Here is a 15803-nt window from a genome sequence, read left to right on the forward strand (position 1 = left end):
TGCAGAACGGAACAGCTGGTCCCTGATAGAACAGTCCTATCCTTGTCCGTAATGCGGACAATAATAGGACATACGGAAATGCAATGCACACACAGTAACTTCAGTTTTTTTTGCTGACCCATTGAAATGAATACGGTATACGTATGCTGCACCTTCCAATACACACATTATATATGATGCAGGCGGCTATATGTACACAGCTGCCCTGGCACCACAGACCAATTCCTCCTGCCCAGTGCCCATGTCTATCTAGCTCTCAGGACGCATGACTGGATGACGCGCCAGCACAGCTGTGTGTGAATCCAGGTCAGCAGGTGGTGCCATATTATCAAGCATTTTCTAGGGCTGTAAACACACAGATGCATGGAGGAGGCCCCGGGCCCCGGGCCCCGCTGGGGACAATAGAGCCCTACAGCCCGGCCGCCCTGTACCTACTGCAGGCGGGCTGGCACGGCCAGCCCCAGGTGCTAATACCGCGTGTGGCTATGGCTCCAGTGCAGGAGTGAGGGGGGGCACACGCGGTATTGCTAGGGACTGGTGCCCGCCCGCCCGGGGAGCGTGTGAGGAGGCTGCCGGGGATCACGTCAGGGACATAGAGGTGTGTCTGGAGATGTGTGCAAACTTTTATCAAATGATTGGGAGGGAGGAGGGCTGCCTCCTGCTGTGAACGCGCTGCTCTCTCACAGGCAGTCCGGGCTCCGGATCACAAGCTCCAGACCAGGGACAGCACCATGCCCAGCCTGCCAGCCGCGCTGCTGCTGCTGCTTCTCCTGCTGCTGGCTGCCGAGACCTCGCATGGCAGTGAGTATCGGGGTAGGAGATGGCAGGGCACTGTATGACCCCCCCCCCCCCCCAGGGCATAGCTGTTTGTTACCGTCACCCTGGGTAACTGGCACCCAGAAGGTGGGTTGCTGTATCGTCAGCAGTTTCCATGATTGCTGGGCACATGGGAATGAGGGAGTAGCTGGCATAGGTTTGTTTATATCCTCCTGGGCAATATGGCAGCGCAGTAAAGGTCGCCACCTCAGATTGATAAATTGCTTCTACAGAGACCTCCGTACGATTAAAGGTAGAATTGGAGAAATTCCCAGATTCTCCTCCGCTTTTATCAGAATAATTTCTATAGAATATGCAACGGAAGTCTGCAGCCAGCGCCGTTAGGCTGTTAACAGGTTGGCATGGTGTGCCCCCCACTGAACTCTTCTGCACATGCCCCGTTCTGTCTGCCGGACAATGGGGTTTATTAGACTGTAATGTGTATTGCTGCCTACCTTTATTTTATTTATTTTTGCAACTGGGGCACAAATCCAACTGTCACAGGGAATTCCCGCTACGCTGCCACATCAAACGAGATGGATGTTAAGTGCATTTAAAAAGGTATTCGCCCCCCCTCCTGGACCTTTTTATTTACACTGACGGGGGCTACAAGACCAGCAAAGGGGCTCTCATTCACATCTTGCATTGAGTCCTGGAGGATCTGATTAGGATTTTTCAGTGGAAACTATTCCAATCAAAACGGCGTTTGCGCCCAAATGCCCTGAAAAAATTCCGCACCCAGAGCATGCTGCAGTGTGGAAAAATAAAAAAGACCAAAACCGCCTTAAAATGCCACTGCAAAGAACACCGCGTGTGTTTTATAACTTCCCATTGGCCAACATGTAACATCTGTCCGGATAAAAAGACATGCATTCAGGACTTCTATCCTGCCCAAAGCTGGCATTTGAAGGAAAGAGGTCAGATCCCATTGTAGTCAATCAGGATCTGACGGTTTGTAGCATCTGGCCGTGCCCGGGCAGCCTGCCGGGTTTCACAAGGCAGATGTGGACGTAGCTACGATCCGTTCCCTCACTGTATGCTGATAGGTCATTTCCCAGTGACTTTGTGTCTCTTCTATTCTGATAGACCTGGGCACGTGGTCACAGATGACCTAATGTTTTTGGATGTTTTTGTTATATGTTGGTTGCAGGAGTCATGTTGCAGGCCAATGAAGCAGCACAGTTCCTTCGCCCCAGGCTGAAGAGGGCTTACGATCCTTTTGAAGAGCTCAAGCAGGGCCACTTGGAACGGGAATGCGTGGAGGAGACGTGTAGTAAAGAGGAGGCCAGGGAAGTTTTTGAGAATAATCCTGAAACTGTAAGTATGACTTCTTTTGTAGGAAGCTGCAGCACGTAACATCTGGGTGTGAAGTAAAAGAAAATGTGCATTTGGGCTCATGCACACGACCGCGTGCTGGACGTTCCGTGCATTGGGGACCGCAATTTGTGGTCCCCAATGCACGGCAACATCCGTGCGGCTGCCGGAGACAGATCCAGACCCATTCAACTTGAATGGGTCCGTGATCTGTCCACACCACAAAAAAGTAGTGCATGCACTACTTTTTTTGCGGTGCGGAGGCACGTACAGTAAACCCACAGTAAACCCACCGATCCGTGCCTCCGGTTCCACATCTCCCGGATTGCGGACCTGTTGAAGTGAATGGGTCCGCGATGCGGGATGCACACGGCCGGTGCCCGCGTATTGCGGACACACCGTATGCGGGCCGCAATACGGCCACGGCCGGGCATGAGTCCTTTGGAGGAGGTTTGGAGTTCTGGTTTTCAATGTACAGTCTGCCTATTTCAGTGGAAGACTTGGGTCAAGATGGTGATAGGTGAATATTACTGCTGTGGGCATATAGTACCTCCGATAGGTTGTCAATATCAGATTGGTGGGGGTCTGACACTCGGCACCCCCGCCGATATGCTGTATGAGGAGACCGAGCGGAACAGTGTGCACGTGACAAAGACCATAGACAGGAAGAGAGACGGCACGTGCGGACTGCTCATACAGCATATCGGCGGGGGTGCCAGGTGTCAGACCCTTGCTAATCGCATATTGATGACCTATTCTGAGGATAGGTCATCAATAGTAAAAGCCTGAACAGCCCCTTTAAAGAGGGGAAATCCGTGGTGGTTTTTTTTTACGCAGCGTTTAGATGAGATTTTATAATCTCATCCACTTTGCTGGCACTGTAAACGCAGCGGATTTGCAGCACGAAAAAATCCGCCACGTGTGAACATCCTTAAATATTTCACTGCTTTTCTGTTCGAATACCTTTTTGCTTTACTGTACCTCACTACCGAGATTCGGGTGCTAAAGGTTCGATGTATCCGGCAATGGCAGCTGACTGGTCAGTATTGTCACCTTGCAGTGCTGGTGTTGTGGGATCTGACGAGGACAACATCTGTATGGTCTGCACGATAACAGCATGCCGATCGATACTTGTTACCTGCATTTATTTGCAGCAGTATATGGAGATAAGCAAGCAATAATACCTTTGTATGTCACCATACAGGTCTCATTTCTCACATGGCAATTTGCTTCCAACAAACGAGCATTTGGAGGTTGTGTGACTTCAGCAAATTACTTTTATTATGTAGAGAAAGGTAATACAAAGCATTTCCTAATGTATTGTTGTTATCCATATTGCCTCCTTTGCTGGCTGGATTCATTTTTCCATCACGTTATGTGCTGCTTGTTTCCATGGTTACGACCACCCTGCAATCCAGCAGCAGTGGCCATGCTTGCACACTATAGGACTAGCCTATGTGCACTCCCGTGGTCCCGGCCACCAGAGAGGACGGCGCCTTTTCCTATAATGTGCAATCACGGCCACCACTGATGGATTGCAGGGTGGTCGTAACCATGGAAACGAGCAGTGTATCATGTGATGGAAAAATGAATCCAGCCAGCAAAGCAGGCAATATGGACAATCACAATACATTACTAAGTGCATTGTATTAACCTTCGCTACCTAATAAATGCCATTTACTGAGGTGACACAAGCCATTTAATGCCACATTATCATTTAATCACCCAAGAGTTTTTGAAAAATACTTTATTTCCTACCACCCTTTTAAGGTGTTTCTTCTTTGTTTACTGCTCAGGATCTTTCCTTGTTTTGTCCCTGTTCAGCTGCTGTTAGGATGTGATGCTCCTCACTCCCTGTCACCTATATTACTGATTAGCGGCATGTCCTCAAACAGTTGCCTTTTGTTCATATATTGGAAAAAAATGGTACCACTGCAGTATATTGCCGGAGGCTGTCTGCACTAGGATGTCTTTTGACCTTAGAAATTAAAGCCACACATGTGACCTTTTCCCAGGGTAGAGGGGGAGAGTGGGGTCATCACCATTAGCTTCATTTATTGATTTCAGCAGAATGGTCACCGGAGTTATGCAGCAAAACAAGCCTATAATGCAGGGCGGTATAAGGCTACTTTCACACTAGCGTTTTTCTTTTCCGGCATAGAGTTCCGTCCTAGGGGCTCAATACCGGAAAAGAACTGATCAGTTTTATCCCCATGCATTCTGAATGGAGAGCATTCCGTTCAGGATGCATCAGGAAGTCTTCAGTTCAGTCTTTTTGACTTTTCAGGACGGAGATAATACTGCAGCATGCTGCGGTTTTATCGCCGTCCAAAATTCCGGAACACTTGCACTGGCATTTTTTCCCATTGACATGCATTAATGCCGGCCCCGAGTGTTCCGTCATAAAAAAAAAAAGTGCCGAATCAGTTTTTCCAGATGACACCGATCCAGCATTTCAATGCATTTGTCAGACGGATCAGGATCCTGATCCGTCTGACAAATGCCATCCGTTTGCCTCCGTATTGCCAGATCCAGCGGGCAGTTCCAGCGACAGAACTGCCTGCCGGAATCCTCTGCTGCAGGTGTGAAAGTACCCTAATGCATATATTAATACTCAGCCTAATGTAAGTGAACTGAGATATAAAAATATTTCGGTTCTTGAAGGTCACATGCACGATTATTATTGAAAAATATTTCTGCATGGATTTCGGGCAGAAAAACCGCAGCGTAATACATTACCGGCAAAGTGCATGAGATTAGACACACCTCAGGTACACTGCCTCCTACTTCCATGCGGAAATTGACCTGATGTGCAGATTGTGAAATCTGCAGCATGTCAGTTGTTTGTGCAATTTTTGTCACAGATTTCACCCTTTTCAATGGATTGTAGACTGCATCTAATCCGCACCAAAAACCATAAGTAACACATGCGCGAAAGACGGTACAGATTTTCTGTTCTGAATTCTACACATAAGGGCAGACACCATAAATCCTTGTCCAATTTGAGAAATGATGAGAAGCATTGGTCAGTGTCTGATGGGTCCTCCAAAGGAAGAGCTGAACCTTGCAGCTGCTATAGGTAATAGAGGTGGGAAAGCTGGGTGACAATCAGCTCAGCCTCACGGCTCATGCACATGACCGTTATTTTGCGGTCCGTTTTTAATGGATCTCTTGTTCCGTATCTGATTTTATTTATTTTTTTCTGTTTTGTGGCCGCATCTGTTCTATTATGCCACAAAACACATCCATATGGTTTCCGTATGCGATCCTGTTTCCATTTGCGATCTGCAAAAAACGGAAGTTTATCTTTACTGTAATGTAATGTTTGCAAACAGTAAACACATAGGCTAAGTGGGCATTGATCCGCAAAATACGGATGACATACGGATGTGTTCCGTATCCATTCCGTATTTTTTGCGGACCCATTGACTTGAATGGAGCCACGGACCGTGATTTGCGGACAATAATAGGACATGCGCTACTTTTTTGCGGAACGGACATACGGAAACGGAATGCACACGGAATAACTTATAATAGGTTCGTGTGCATGAACCCTTATCGGATTCGAAAAGGCTAATCTGAGTGTTTTTATGCCTGTGATTTACCACTAAAGTTTGTTGCAAAGCTCGGTGTCAACCATCTGTATGATCAAAGTGGTGGCCATACTGGTTGTCTACAAGCTTTCTTAAAAACTTGCGTATATAACTGGGAAATGGCTGACAAATTTGTAACGGGAGTTGTTTTTTTTTTTTGTGTGAAAAAGAACTTCTAGTTATTTTGTTAGTACAAAAGACTGGCCCACCGAAAAAAGACCAGGCAGTAGTCATTTTGGCTGATTTCTGTCTAAAGTGCGTGATCATGTAGATCCAGTCTCAGTATTCATGGAAATGATATCATGTACACAGATTCCCCGGGAAAGCAGAGCAGACTTTACAAAGTGTTTTCCAAGATGCTATCTGACAGCTCTCACTAACATTTTTATACATGGCTGCCCTTGATTTATCGGTCTGGCTGTGATCTGTTCTTCATCACAAATGTTATATATCCTCTAGGCTGACTTGTTTCTTTTTGTCTCACTTGGCTTTGTACATCACTTGGCTGCGTACATTTTTATCAGGAAAAAAGCCTGTGTGGTCTTCAAGGACAAGGATAGTACTATTCTATCAGGGGCCAGCTTTTCCGTTCCGCAAAAAAACAGAATGCTCACGAACGTCATCTGTATTTTTTGCGGATCCGTTTTTTGCGGACAGCAAAATACTGAAAAAGCCATACGGTTGTGTGCAAGAGGCCTTAGGCAAATGGATTCAGATTGAAAAAAAAGAGAAAGAAGGCAAATAGTTGCTAGATGCATGTATTGTTCTAAGGTTTTCTGGTTGGACTTCTTGTATGTAAAGGTGCATTTAGGCTCCATTCACACGTCCGTATAATAGGTCCGCATGCGCTCTCCGCATTTGCATTTCTGGAGCGCGCACCCAATCTTCCGGTCCGCAATTGCGGACAAGATTAGCATTTTATATTATAGTGCCGGCGATGTGCGGTCCGCAAATTGCGGAATGCACATTGCCAGTGTCCGTGTTTGGCGGATCTGCAAAACACTTACGGACGTGTGAATGGACCCCGGTAAATATGTGCTGTATCTGTTTTGATCTTGGATTAACCTAGTTCTTCTGCAGATTAGTAACTTTTGTGGTAGCAGGGGGTAATGGACCAATAATCCACACTCTGAGCAATAAATCAGGGCACACAACAGTAATAACCTACTTGTTGACAGTTTCAAGGGAGGGCAAAAATATCCTTTAGACCTAATACAAATCAAAACCAGGTGTGGCTTAAAAACACAGGTACAGATCCTTCCATTATCCCTTATGTCTGTGTAGCCTTCACTCCTGGTTTTGGCTCCCAATCACCGATGGAAATCACTGACCCAATGACAGAACTGTGAACTAGGCCTTAGGTTGCAAAGTGAATCATTGTGACAAGTGGTTGTTCTGTATTCACGGTAACAGGATCCCTTTAACAGCTGAACTGCATTATTTGGAGCTTTACATTAATGCAGAACAGTTTTTGAGAGTTTTCATTGAAGTTTCCTGTACATTTCAAAAGAAATACTTCAGACCACTTGGCATTCTAGCTTAATCTGCCCCCTGGTCTCCTACTTCAGTGCAGGAACCATGTTGAGATGTTGTGGATTCTGTTATTCTGTAAACTCTGCCATGCAGCTGAATAGGGTTTTTGTAGTACATGTACAATATATATATATATATATATATATATATATATATATATATATATATATATATATATATATATATATATAAAATCTCTGCTGTAATGACAATGCAGTTTCCCTGTATAGGGATTAATAACGTTATATCTTATCTTTAAGGACTCATTCAAAGACGGCCGTATGTTTTTTGCTGTCTGCAAAAATGCAGATCCGTTATTTTGCGGACAGTTCAGCATGTCCGCAAAAAAAGGATTGCATTCCGCATTTTTGCAGACCCATAGACTTCAATGGGGCCACGTCCTGATTTTCACTGACAAGTCTAGGACATATTTTATTTGTTTTGCGGAGCCGTGGAACGGAAAAAAAGAGGCAGACAGCAAAATCTCTTGGGGCTCCATAGAAGTGAATGGGTCCGCATCTAATCCCTAAAATTGCGGATCAGATGTGGAAAGCAATATACGGCCGTCTGAATGAGCCCTTAGGAAAGCTGTCAGGGAGCTGCCCTATGGCTCTTATTCCGTTTCTCTGCTTATTTTAAATCCATGTTTTCTCTGAAATGCTGTGTGTTTTTAGAGTAAAATATACTGTCTATATTTCATGCTGCCGCATGGTTTGTGCAGCATGAAGGTTACAACAGGTTCCCTTTAAGAACTGGGACGCCTTCACAGAATAATGACTTGATGACACTGTACATTGCCTTTTGCTTTTTTTAGAGGTCCTATTAATTACAGCTTTGTAACATGAAGCCATCCACACCCCACTTACTGTAGGCTCTATTTACATGGGCAAATGTGTTGTTACTGAGCTCTTACAAGTCACACGCCTTCATTTACACATCATAAGCCGCATGGCACGGTTCACTTTATGTTACTGTCATTGCTTTAACATACATTTACATGCAGTCAGGAATTCAATTAGAGAACGTGTTCAATTGTAAGAAACGTGAGCCCTTTGCACCTTACCTGGACCTCAGCACGGATTACCAAGACATTTGTACTAATTGTTATCCAGGTCACAATTCTAGACAAATACAATAACTATACTGCTAATGCACAAAAACTCAGCCATCCACCGTGCAGGGAGAAAAAGTCAAGTGATGGGGGGTGCTACAAGACAATGACCCACATCATGCAAGTAAATCAACTAAAAAACAGATGAAAAGTTGGATTTGTGTGTGAAATAGCCAAGGTGGAGTCCTGACCTTAACCCTATGGAGATGCTGTGGCATGATCTGAAGAATGCTGTGCATGCAAGGCATTCCAAAACTAGTGAGAAACCGAAACAATTGTAGGGAGGAATGGTCCAAAATGTCACCTCTGCACTGTGCAAATCTTATTTTACAACTGCAGGAAATGTTTGGCTGAGGTGGTTGCAGTTGAAGGGGATATATGAATTTAGCGGTTCGCTTACTTTCTCCTCCCTGCACTGTAGATGATTACTCTGTGTACTTGATAGGACATGAACGGTATAACAGTGTTTTGTCTAATTATGTTGTGTTTGTCTATATTTGTGACCTAAATAGCAACCAGACCACATTTTATTAGTAATCAATACGGAAATCCAGGTAATTCCAAAGGGTTCACTTACTTTTTCTTGCAACTGTATTTCTAAATGGTAAAATGTCTTAAAGAGGTTGTCCAGCTCTTTGGACCTTTTTAACTTTTGCTAGAAGCCTGTTGTACCTGTTCACAAAGTGGTTGCTCTGTCCCTGGCTCCTTTGACTGGTCTTTCCAGACAGATGAGCTCACATGCACTTGTGTGCAGCGAATGACTGGCCTTAGCAGTTTTGTATCCTGAAGTGGTAAGTTGACCGTGCCACTTGGGGACATGTCACTGCAGAGGTTAGTCATAAGTTGCAATGGTGCACTTGACCCTGTCCGTCCAGAGGTGTATAGGATGGGGACTGGAAGACCGCAGAAGAGAACTGGAACAGAGTGGTGGGGAGCAGGGGAGTATATTTTATTTCAAGTTACAACAGGCTGCTAGTGAAAGTAGCTGAAGGTCAAAGGGGTTGTCCAAGTTATTTTTATTGATGGCACTCCCTCCAATCAGCTGGTTAAAGAGAAGGCGCGTGCTGTGCCAGCGCAGCCTTTTCTCCACTGTTTACCTGCTCGCGGTCGCAACAGCAGTGGTGAGCAGGTGTAATTACAAGAAGCCATCCCATTCACTTCTATGTGATGGCTCTGTAGTATACACTTCAATAGGAATGAGCCATCCCATAGAAGTGAATGGGATGGCTTTTTGTGATTACACCTGCTTACCGCTGATGTTGCGACGGCGAGCAGGTAAACACTGAAGAGAATGCTGCACTGGCACGGTGCGCGCCTTCTCTTCAACCAGCTGATTAGAAGGGGTTCAGGGTGTCGGACCACCAGCATTTTGATATTAATGACCTATCCTGAGGATAGGTCATCAATAAAAATAACTAAGACAGCCCCTTTAATACAAGGCACTTACTAATGTATTGTGATTGTCCATATTGTCTCCTTTCCTGGCTTGATTCATTTTTCATCACTATATACACTGCACATTTCCAGGGGTTGGAGCCATTGTTGCAGCGAGGATATGAGATGCTGCACGTGTGTGCCTGTGCACACTCCCAAGGTCCTGGCCACCTGAGTGTTCAGCACTTTTTCCTTTACCGTGCAAGCACAGCCACCACTGCAGGATTGCAGTCTGATCATAACCCCTGGATATGAGCAGTGTGTAATGTGATGGAAAAATGATTCAAGCCAGCAAGGGAGGCAATATGGACAACCACAATACATTAGTAAGTAAGTGCCTTAATTAGGAAAAAGAGGTAGTAGCTGTGCTTACCTGAATCCAAGGTAGATGCACAAGCGGTGCCAGAAACAAGGCACTAGTCCAAATGAAGAGTTCACAGAGCCCAGCTTCCAAAGTTAAAAATTCAGTCTTTATTGTTCCAAGACTTAAAATTCAAAGTAGCAAAAAGTCTACGTGGTTGTTTGACCCGAAACGCGTGGACTTTTTGCAGTACTGGCTTTGTATGCGTGTTTCTGAATTTCTTGCAAAACTAAGAAATAAAATAAGTTAAGGAAAGCAGATTATGTTTAAACTGTTTTTATTTAATGCTCATGCATGCAACATGTGTACATAGCATTTGTTCATACATGTTAATTGTATATATAACAATAAAATAAGTATTCAATAAGTGTTCAGCCATATTCAATAAATTCCGTGTAGCCCGGGGTATATCCCTGATTTCTGTCTTCATAAGGCAGTGACTGTGTCATAGGTGAACATGAACTTATAAGTTGTCAAGATAAAGGTGAGTATATAAGCAGTTGAGGAGAAGAGAAAGGAGAGAATGAAGAGAAGATAGAGCTAGCAATAAAGGATAGGAGGGTAAGGAAAGGGGAATGGGCAAGAGGGGAGGAAGAGAAGGACAAGGGGGGTGAATGTCAGTGAGATCAACCCTTCAAGCTGCGAGCACAGATAAGAGATCTGGGGATTCTTGAAAGTCAATCCATTGTGACCATACCTTGTGATATTTATTTGATTGATTGGTTAGAAACCTCTACTGAGATCTCCTCCATTCTAGCGAAAGGAAAGCAGATTAGAACAAAGCATTTTCATTAGACAGTTACTAATAAACTCCCTTTTTTTTTTTTTACTAAGTTCTCTTGACAAGTTACAAAATGTGGGTGCTACTTACAGGCGGAGTTTCCCCGCCCAGTGTCCAGGTAGCAGATATTTTTTATTGGATTCCATGTGCTAGAAGTTAGACGATAGTGTTGCACTTCCTTGCTGATGAAGTGAATTGTTTCCTTGACCCTCGAAGGTGCTTTACAGTAAATGAAGGGGTGCACAGATAAGGGGGTTGTATATCCATTAGATATGACACATGATACCCAACAGTGGCCTGAAGAACTAGCCCTTTAAACGGCTGGGCAGGTACATAATGCAGACTGCTGTTTCTTACACAAATGACTATGCACAGAATGTCACTAGGAGGACCTATTTTCATTCTCCTCCCATCTGTCACCTACTCATTGTGGTTGCCATGAGAAATTGCCTGGGTTCAGTGATGGCTCTTTCTGTGCACATAACTGCCAGAATGGCACAGTTTGCTTAATGTTAATTAACATGAAAGTGGTTTATTATTATACTCAGCTTCTACATTTTAGTTGTTTTTCTGAGATTTACTGTTACGTTAACATTGTATAAAGCTATTGTAATGGACTGTTTCATACCATACTTCACTTTTCATTTACCTTGAAAGTCAAAAGATGTCTCCTAATGCCTTACTGCTGTATTTGGTCTGCTATTCTCAACATAAACATATATATTTTTCATTATTTGAGTTAGTTGGCTTGACTCATTTGTTTCGTTTGTTATTCTTACTATTTAACGCGTACATGCTGTACATCATCTTCCACCAGTTTGGGGCCAGACTTTGTTGGAAAGCAGCACCAAGAGCTGTGTCTGCTCAAAGACACTTGGTGTTGGAATGAGCAGAGCAGTTAATAAATCCCAACAGGGAAAAAGTTGGATTGCTTTGCTGATCCCCACATCAAGCTTCTTTACAAGTGATGCGTGTGTGGGGATTTGTAAAATTAATATTCTTACTTTGCCAAGTTTATAAGGACATTCCCTATCTTTTATATACTGTCTCATAAAAGTTTGATGGGATCAGATTTCCTTACTAAGAAGTCCCAATAAACAAATCTTTGAAGACTAGAATGGACATCCTTTAAGAAGGGTAGTCCTCCCACCTTTATAATAAACTGAGAACTGTATACGAGATGCCAAAAATAAGCTTCAACAGCATTCGTCCTATCTTATGCAAATAATAAATCACTTTATCAACTTCTTCTTAACAGCTCGAAAGACTTATAAATGAGAAGTCATCATATCTTCCCAGTTGCCACGGAGAGTAGACATCCGTAATTTCCTTCTATGTTCAATGAAAAGGGGAGATGACAGTTTAGTATTTAGTAGATGAGTATACAATCGTGAAATAATTCTCTTTAGGGCCCTGGGACTTGCAGAGTACTGTTAGATTGGCGCTAGAAATAGTGATCTATTCATGTAGGAAGTTTTTTGTGAAAAAGAAAAACAAAACAGAACACATGCTAGGATGTTGGTGGAGCAGGCTTCATTATAGCCCTAATCTATCCAGAATTGGGTATCATGCAGTATGGCCAAATACAAGAAAGATGATTTTTCCATTCCCCCACGACAGCACCACAGAGAGGATCCGCCCCCAGGGATAAAAAGGTGGAGCCTCTCTCCCATCTCAGTGGTTTCCTGTTCCGAAGCGGGAGACCTGCAGTTTCTTTCAGGTTCTACCCGTAGCTTGGAAGTCCGAGAGATATTCCGGAGCGCTATGCGGTGCATACCTGCTGGGGTCTATTGCCCATATGTTGGGCTAGGCAGGACCCTAGGAGCCGGTGGTGGTACAGGCTGCCTCCTGGCTCTTGCGGCAGGTGAGTGTGCGCTCCTCAATGGGAGTGAGGCCACACGGGAGCAGTATGGAAGAAAACTGCCTCATGTGAGGTGCTGTATTCTGCCGCATGCAGCTGGGATTTAGCAGCAGTTGGATCGTCCGAGCACCAGAGATTTACCTTGCATGTGGTCCATAGGAGTAAAAGGCGCGAGAGGTGGATGCCGTTTCCAGTCATGTGACCAGATTTGCATTCCACACGCTGGGGGAAGGGGCAGATAAAAGTAAGTGAAAAGCCGGGAAATGCTGGCATGGTTGCTGCAAATTGTTTTCCATCATCTGGATAGTGCCCTCCTCTTTTCTCGTGTGCATATGGATTTCATATATATTATATATGGTAAACGCTTGATCTACGCTGTTCCTCTCCTTACATCATGTAATCCTCTAGGTGAAGAGTTGTTGTCCTCCATTTGGGGCTACACTTTGGTCACTGCCCAAGATTTATGGCCAGGCAAGGTTCGGGCTGTGAGAACATGGAGGAAGAAAAAAATACCTGATCCGGCAGAAGGAGAGATCCCGGCGCCGGTACTAGGTGGCTTTGGAATGGGTAAGTGCCCAAACATTAAAGGGGTTGTCCGGGTTCAGAGCTGAACCCGGACATACCCTTATTTTCACCCAGGCAGCCCCCCTGAGGGTAGCATCGGAGCATCTCATGCTCCGATTCTCTCCTTTGCGCTGCTCTAAATCGCATGAACTGCTCTGATGCTCAAGTCAGGGGGGCTGCCTGGGTGAAAATGGGGATATGTTGAGCTCTGAACCCGGACAACCCCTTTAAGTGTTACTAAAGGTGGTTATTTCTTCTCTCTAGACAAGGCCGAATAAATTTTTGGCTAAGAGAAAAAATAAAGAATGCGCATTATGTAGATGTTCCCTATCTTCCTCTTATGAAAAGATGATGTGCCAGCAGTGTATAGAGAAGACTGTGGCGGAAGAATCTCCTAGTTTTTTTAAAAGTATAAAATCATTCATCAGGTTGGAAGTGGAAGTTTCTCTAAGGGCATTTAAACGCCAAAAGAGATCAATAAAAGATTGGGGATCGGAGGTGAATTCTTCACCTGATAGCGAAGAAGTAGTATAAACGTACGACTCCTCGGATCAGGAGATGGAGGGTAGACCGTTATTTCTGGTAGAAGAAACTGACAAATTGTTAAAAGCAATACGTTCCACTCTAGACTTAGAAGATGTGAAAGATAATAAATCTGTAGTTGATTCAGTATTTGAAGGCCTTCAGGAGAAGAGACACAGATGTTTTCCGTTGCACAAAAGTGTATTAGGCCTCATTGATAGAGAATGGAAGAAACCGGATAATAAAAACTTTTATTTCTAAAGGATTTAGGAGAAAATATCAATTTGAGGCAGAAACCTCTTCCTTTTGGGATAAAGCCCCAAAGATTGATGTCGCCATTTCCAAGATCTCAAAAAAGTCCTCTCCCCCCTTTGAGGATATGGGATTCCTGAGGGACCCCTTAGATTACAAGACTGATTCTTGTCTAAAAAGCACCTGGGAGGCTGCGGCCTCCGCATTTAGACCGAGTATTGCTGCCACTGTCATGGCCAGATCCATGGGCATATGGTTGGAAAGGTTGGAATGTCAGATTAGAGAAAAGTGTCCAAGAAAGCAGATTTTGGCCTCATTGCCTACTCTGCAGAGGGCCTCTGATTTCATTGCAGATGCCTCTGTGGATTTGGTTAAGCTGGATGCACGAGCTTCCTCCTTGTCTAATTCTGCCTGCCAAGCGCTTTGGCTAAAGAATTTGAGAGGTGGAGATTTGTCCTCTAAACAGAGATTGTGCAGCATTCCCTGTCGGGGTCAGTTTCTGTTTGGTCCAGAACTAGATTACCTCTTAGAGAAGGCGGCAGATAAGAAAAAGAGATTTCCAGGGTTTTCCCCTGGTGCTACCTTGACTACATTTTCTAGATACAGACGGCCCTTTCGTTCATCAGTTAGATTTCAGAATAGGGGGCAAATTAACGATCAAAGCCAGATCCCAAGATCAAGAGGGTCGGGGGGGAAAGGGCTTCCTGTTTGGTGGTTCCTCCTCCCAGCCTAAAGCCATCACAACAATGACGCCAGAAGTTCGGTGGTAGGAAGGCTAAAATCCTTTCTTCCAGCATGGGAGAAGGTGGCAGGAGATTGGGTCAGGAAGATCATAAGAGAAGGTTTAAAGGGAACCTGTCACCTGGATTTTGGGTATAGAGCTGAGGACATGGGCTGCTAAATCGCTGCTAGCACATCCGCAATATACATTCCCCATAGCCCTCTGTGATTTTTATTGTGTAAAAAAAAAAACGATTCTATATATATGTAAATGAGGCTACTAACCTTTCCAGAGCCCAGCCACGCCCACTGTGAAGGAGCCCAGCACCGCCCCGCATACTCCGAATCTCCTCCTTGCTTCCCGACGTCACAAAGCTAAAGTGCCGTAATCTCGCAGTGTCGGCATAGTGTTCCTTCCCTGTGCTGGCATCAGCCTCGGAACGTACTGCACATGCGCTAGCTCGCGCATCGCGAGATTACGGCACTATAGCTTTGTGACATCGGGGAGCAAGGAGGAGATTCGGAGGATGGGGGGCGGTGCTGGGCTCCTTCACAGTGGGCGTGGCTGGACTCATCTCTGAAGCATGGAGAAGACAGGCCTAGTCTAAGGTTAATTTACATATCTATAAAATCTTTTTTTGACACCATAAAAGCACAGAGAGCTATGGGGACTGGATATTGCTGATGTGCAAGCAGCGATCTAGCAGCCCATGTCCTCAGCTCTACACCGAATATCCAGGTGACAGGTTCCCTTTAAAGTTAGAATTTTGTGCAAATCCTTCCCAAAGGTTTGTAGTCACAAAAACGCACAGTTTAGTTATGGAGACAGAAGTAATGAAGCTGTTAGAGAAGCGGGTGTTAATACCAGTCCCGGTGGCGGAACAAGAGAAGGGGTTCTACTCTGCTTTTTCTAGTGAAGAAACCAGACAACTCCTTTTGTA

General features: G+C 44.7%; 1 protein-coding gene across 5 annotated transcripts in view; it reads left to right on the plus strand.

The window, feature by feature from the left end:
- The first annotated feature begins 396 nt into the window (after positions 1 to 396).
- GAS6 (growth arrest specific 6) overlaps positions 397 to 15803 on the plus strand; it is a 94287-nt gene continuing 78880 nt past the window's right edge. Inside the window, exons 1-3 of one of the 5 annotated variants that reach the window (XM_040425085.1) lie at positions 397 to 598; positions 696 to 813; positions 1967 to 2133. In XM_040425085.1, coding sequence (XP_040281019.1) covers positions 732 to 813; positions 1967 to 2133 — 249 coding nt within the window. In that variant the 5' untranslated portion in view covers positions 397 to 598; positions 696 to 731. Of the gene's footprint in view, positions 814 to 1959; positions 2134 to 15803 lie in introns of all 5 variants that reach the window. The other 4 variants (XM_040425087.1, XM_040425084.1, XM_040425088.1 and 1 more) reach the window with 4 other exon arrangements.

This window comes from Bufo bufo, chromosome 3 (genome assembly GCF_905171765.1).
Source record: "Bufo bufo chromosome 3, aBufBuf1.1, whole genome shotgun sequence".
Classification (NCBI taxonomy): Eukaryota; Metazoa; Chordata; class Amphibia; order Anura; family Bufonidae; genus Bufo; species Bufo bufo.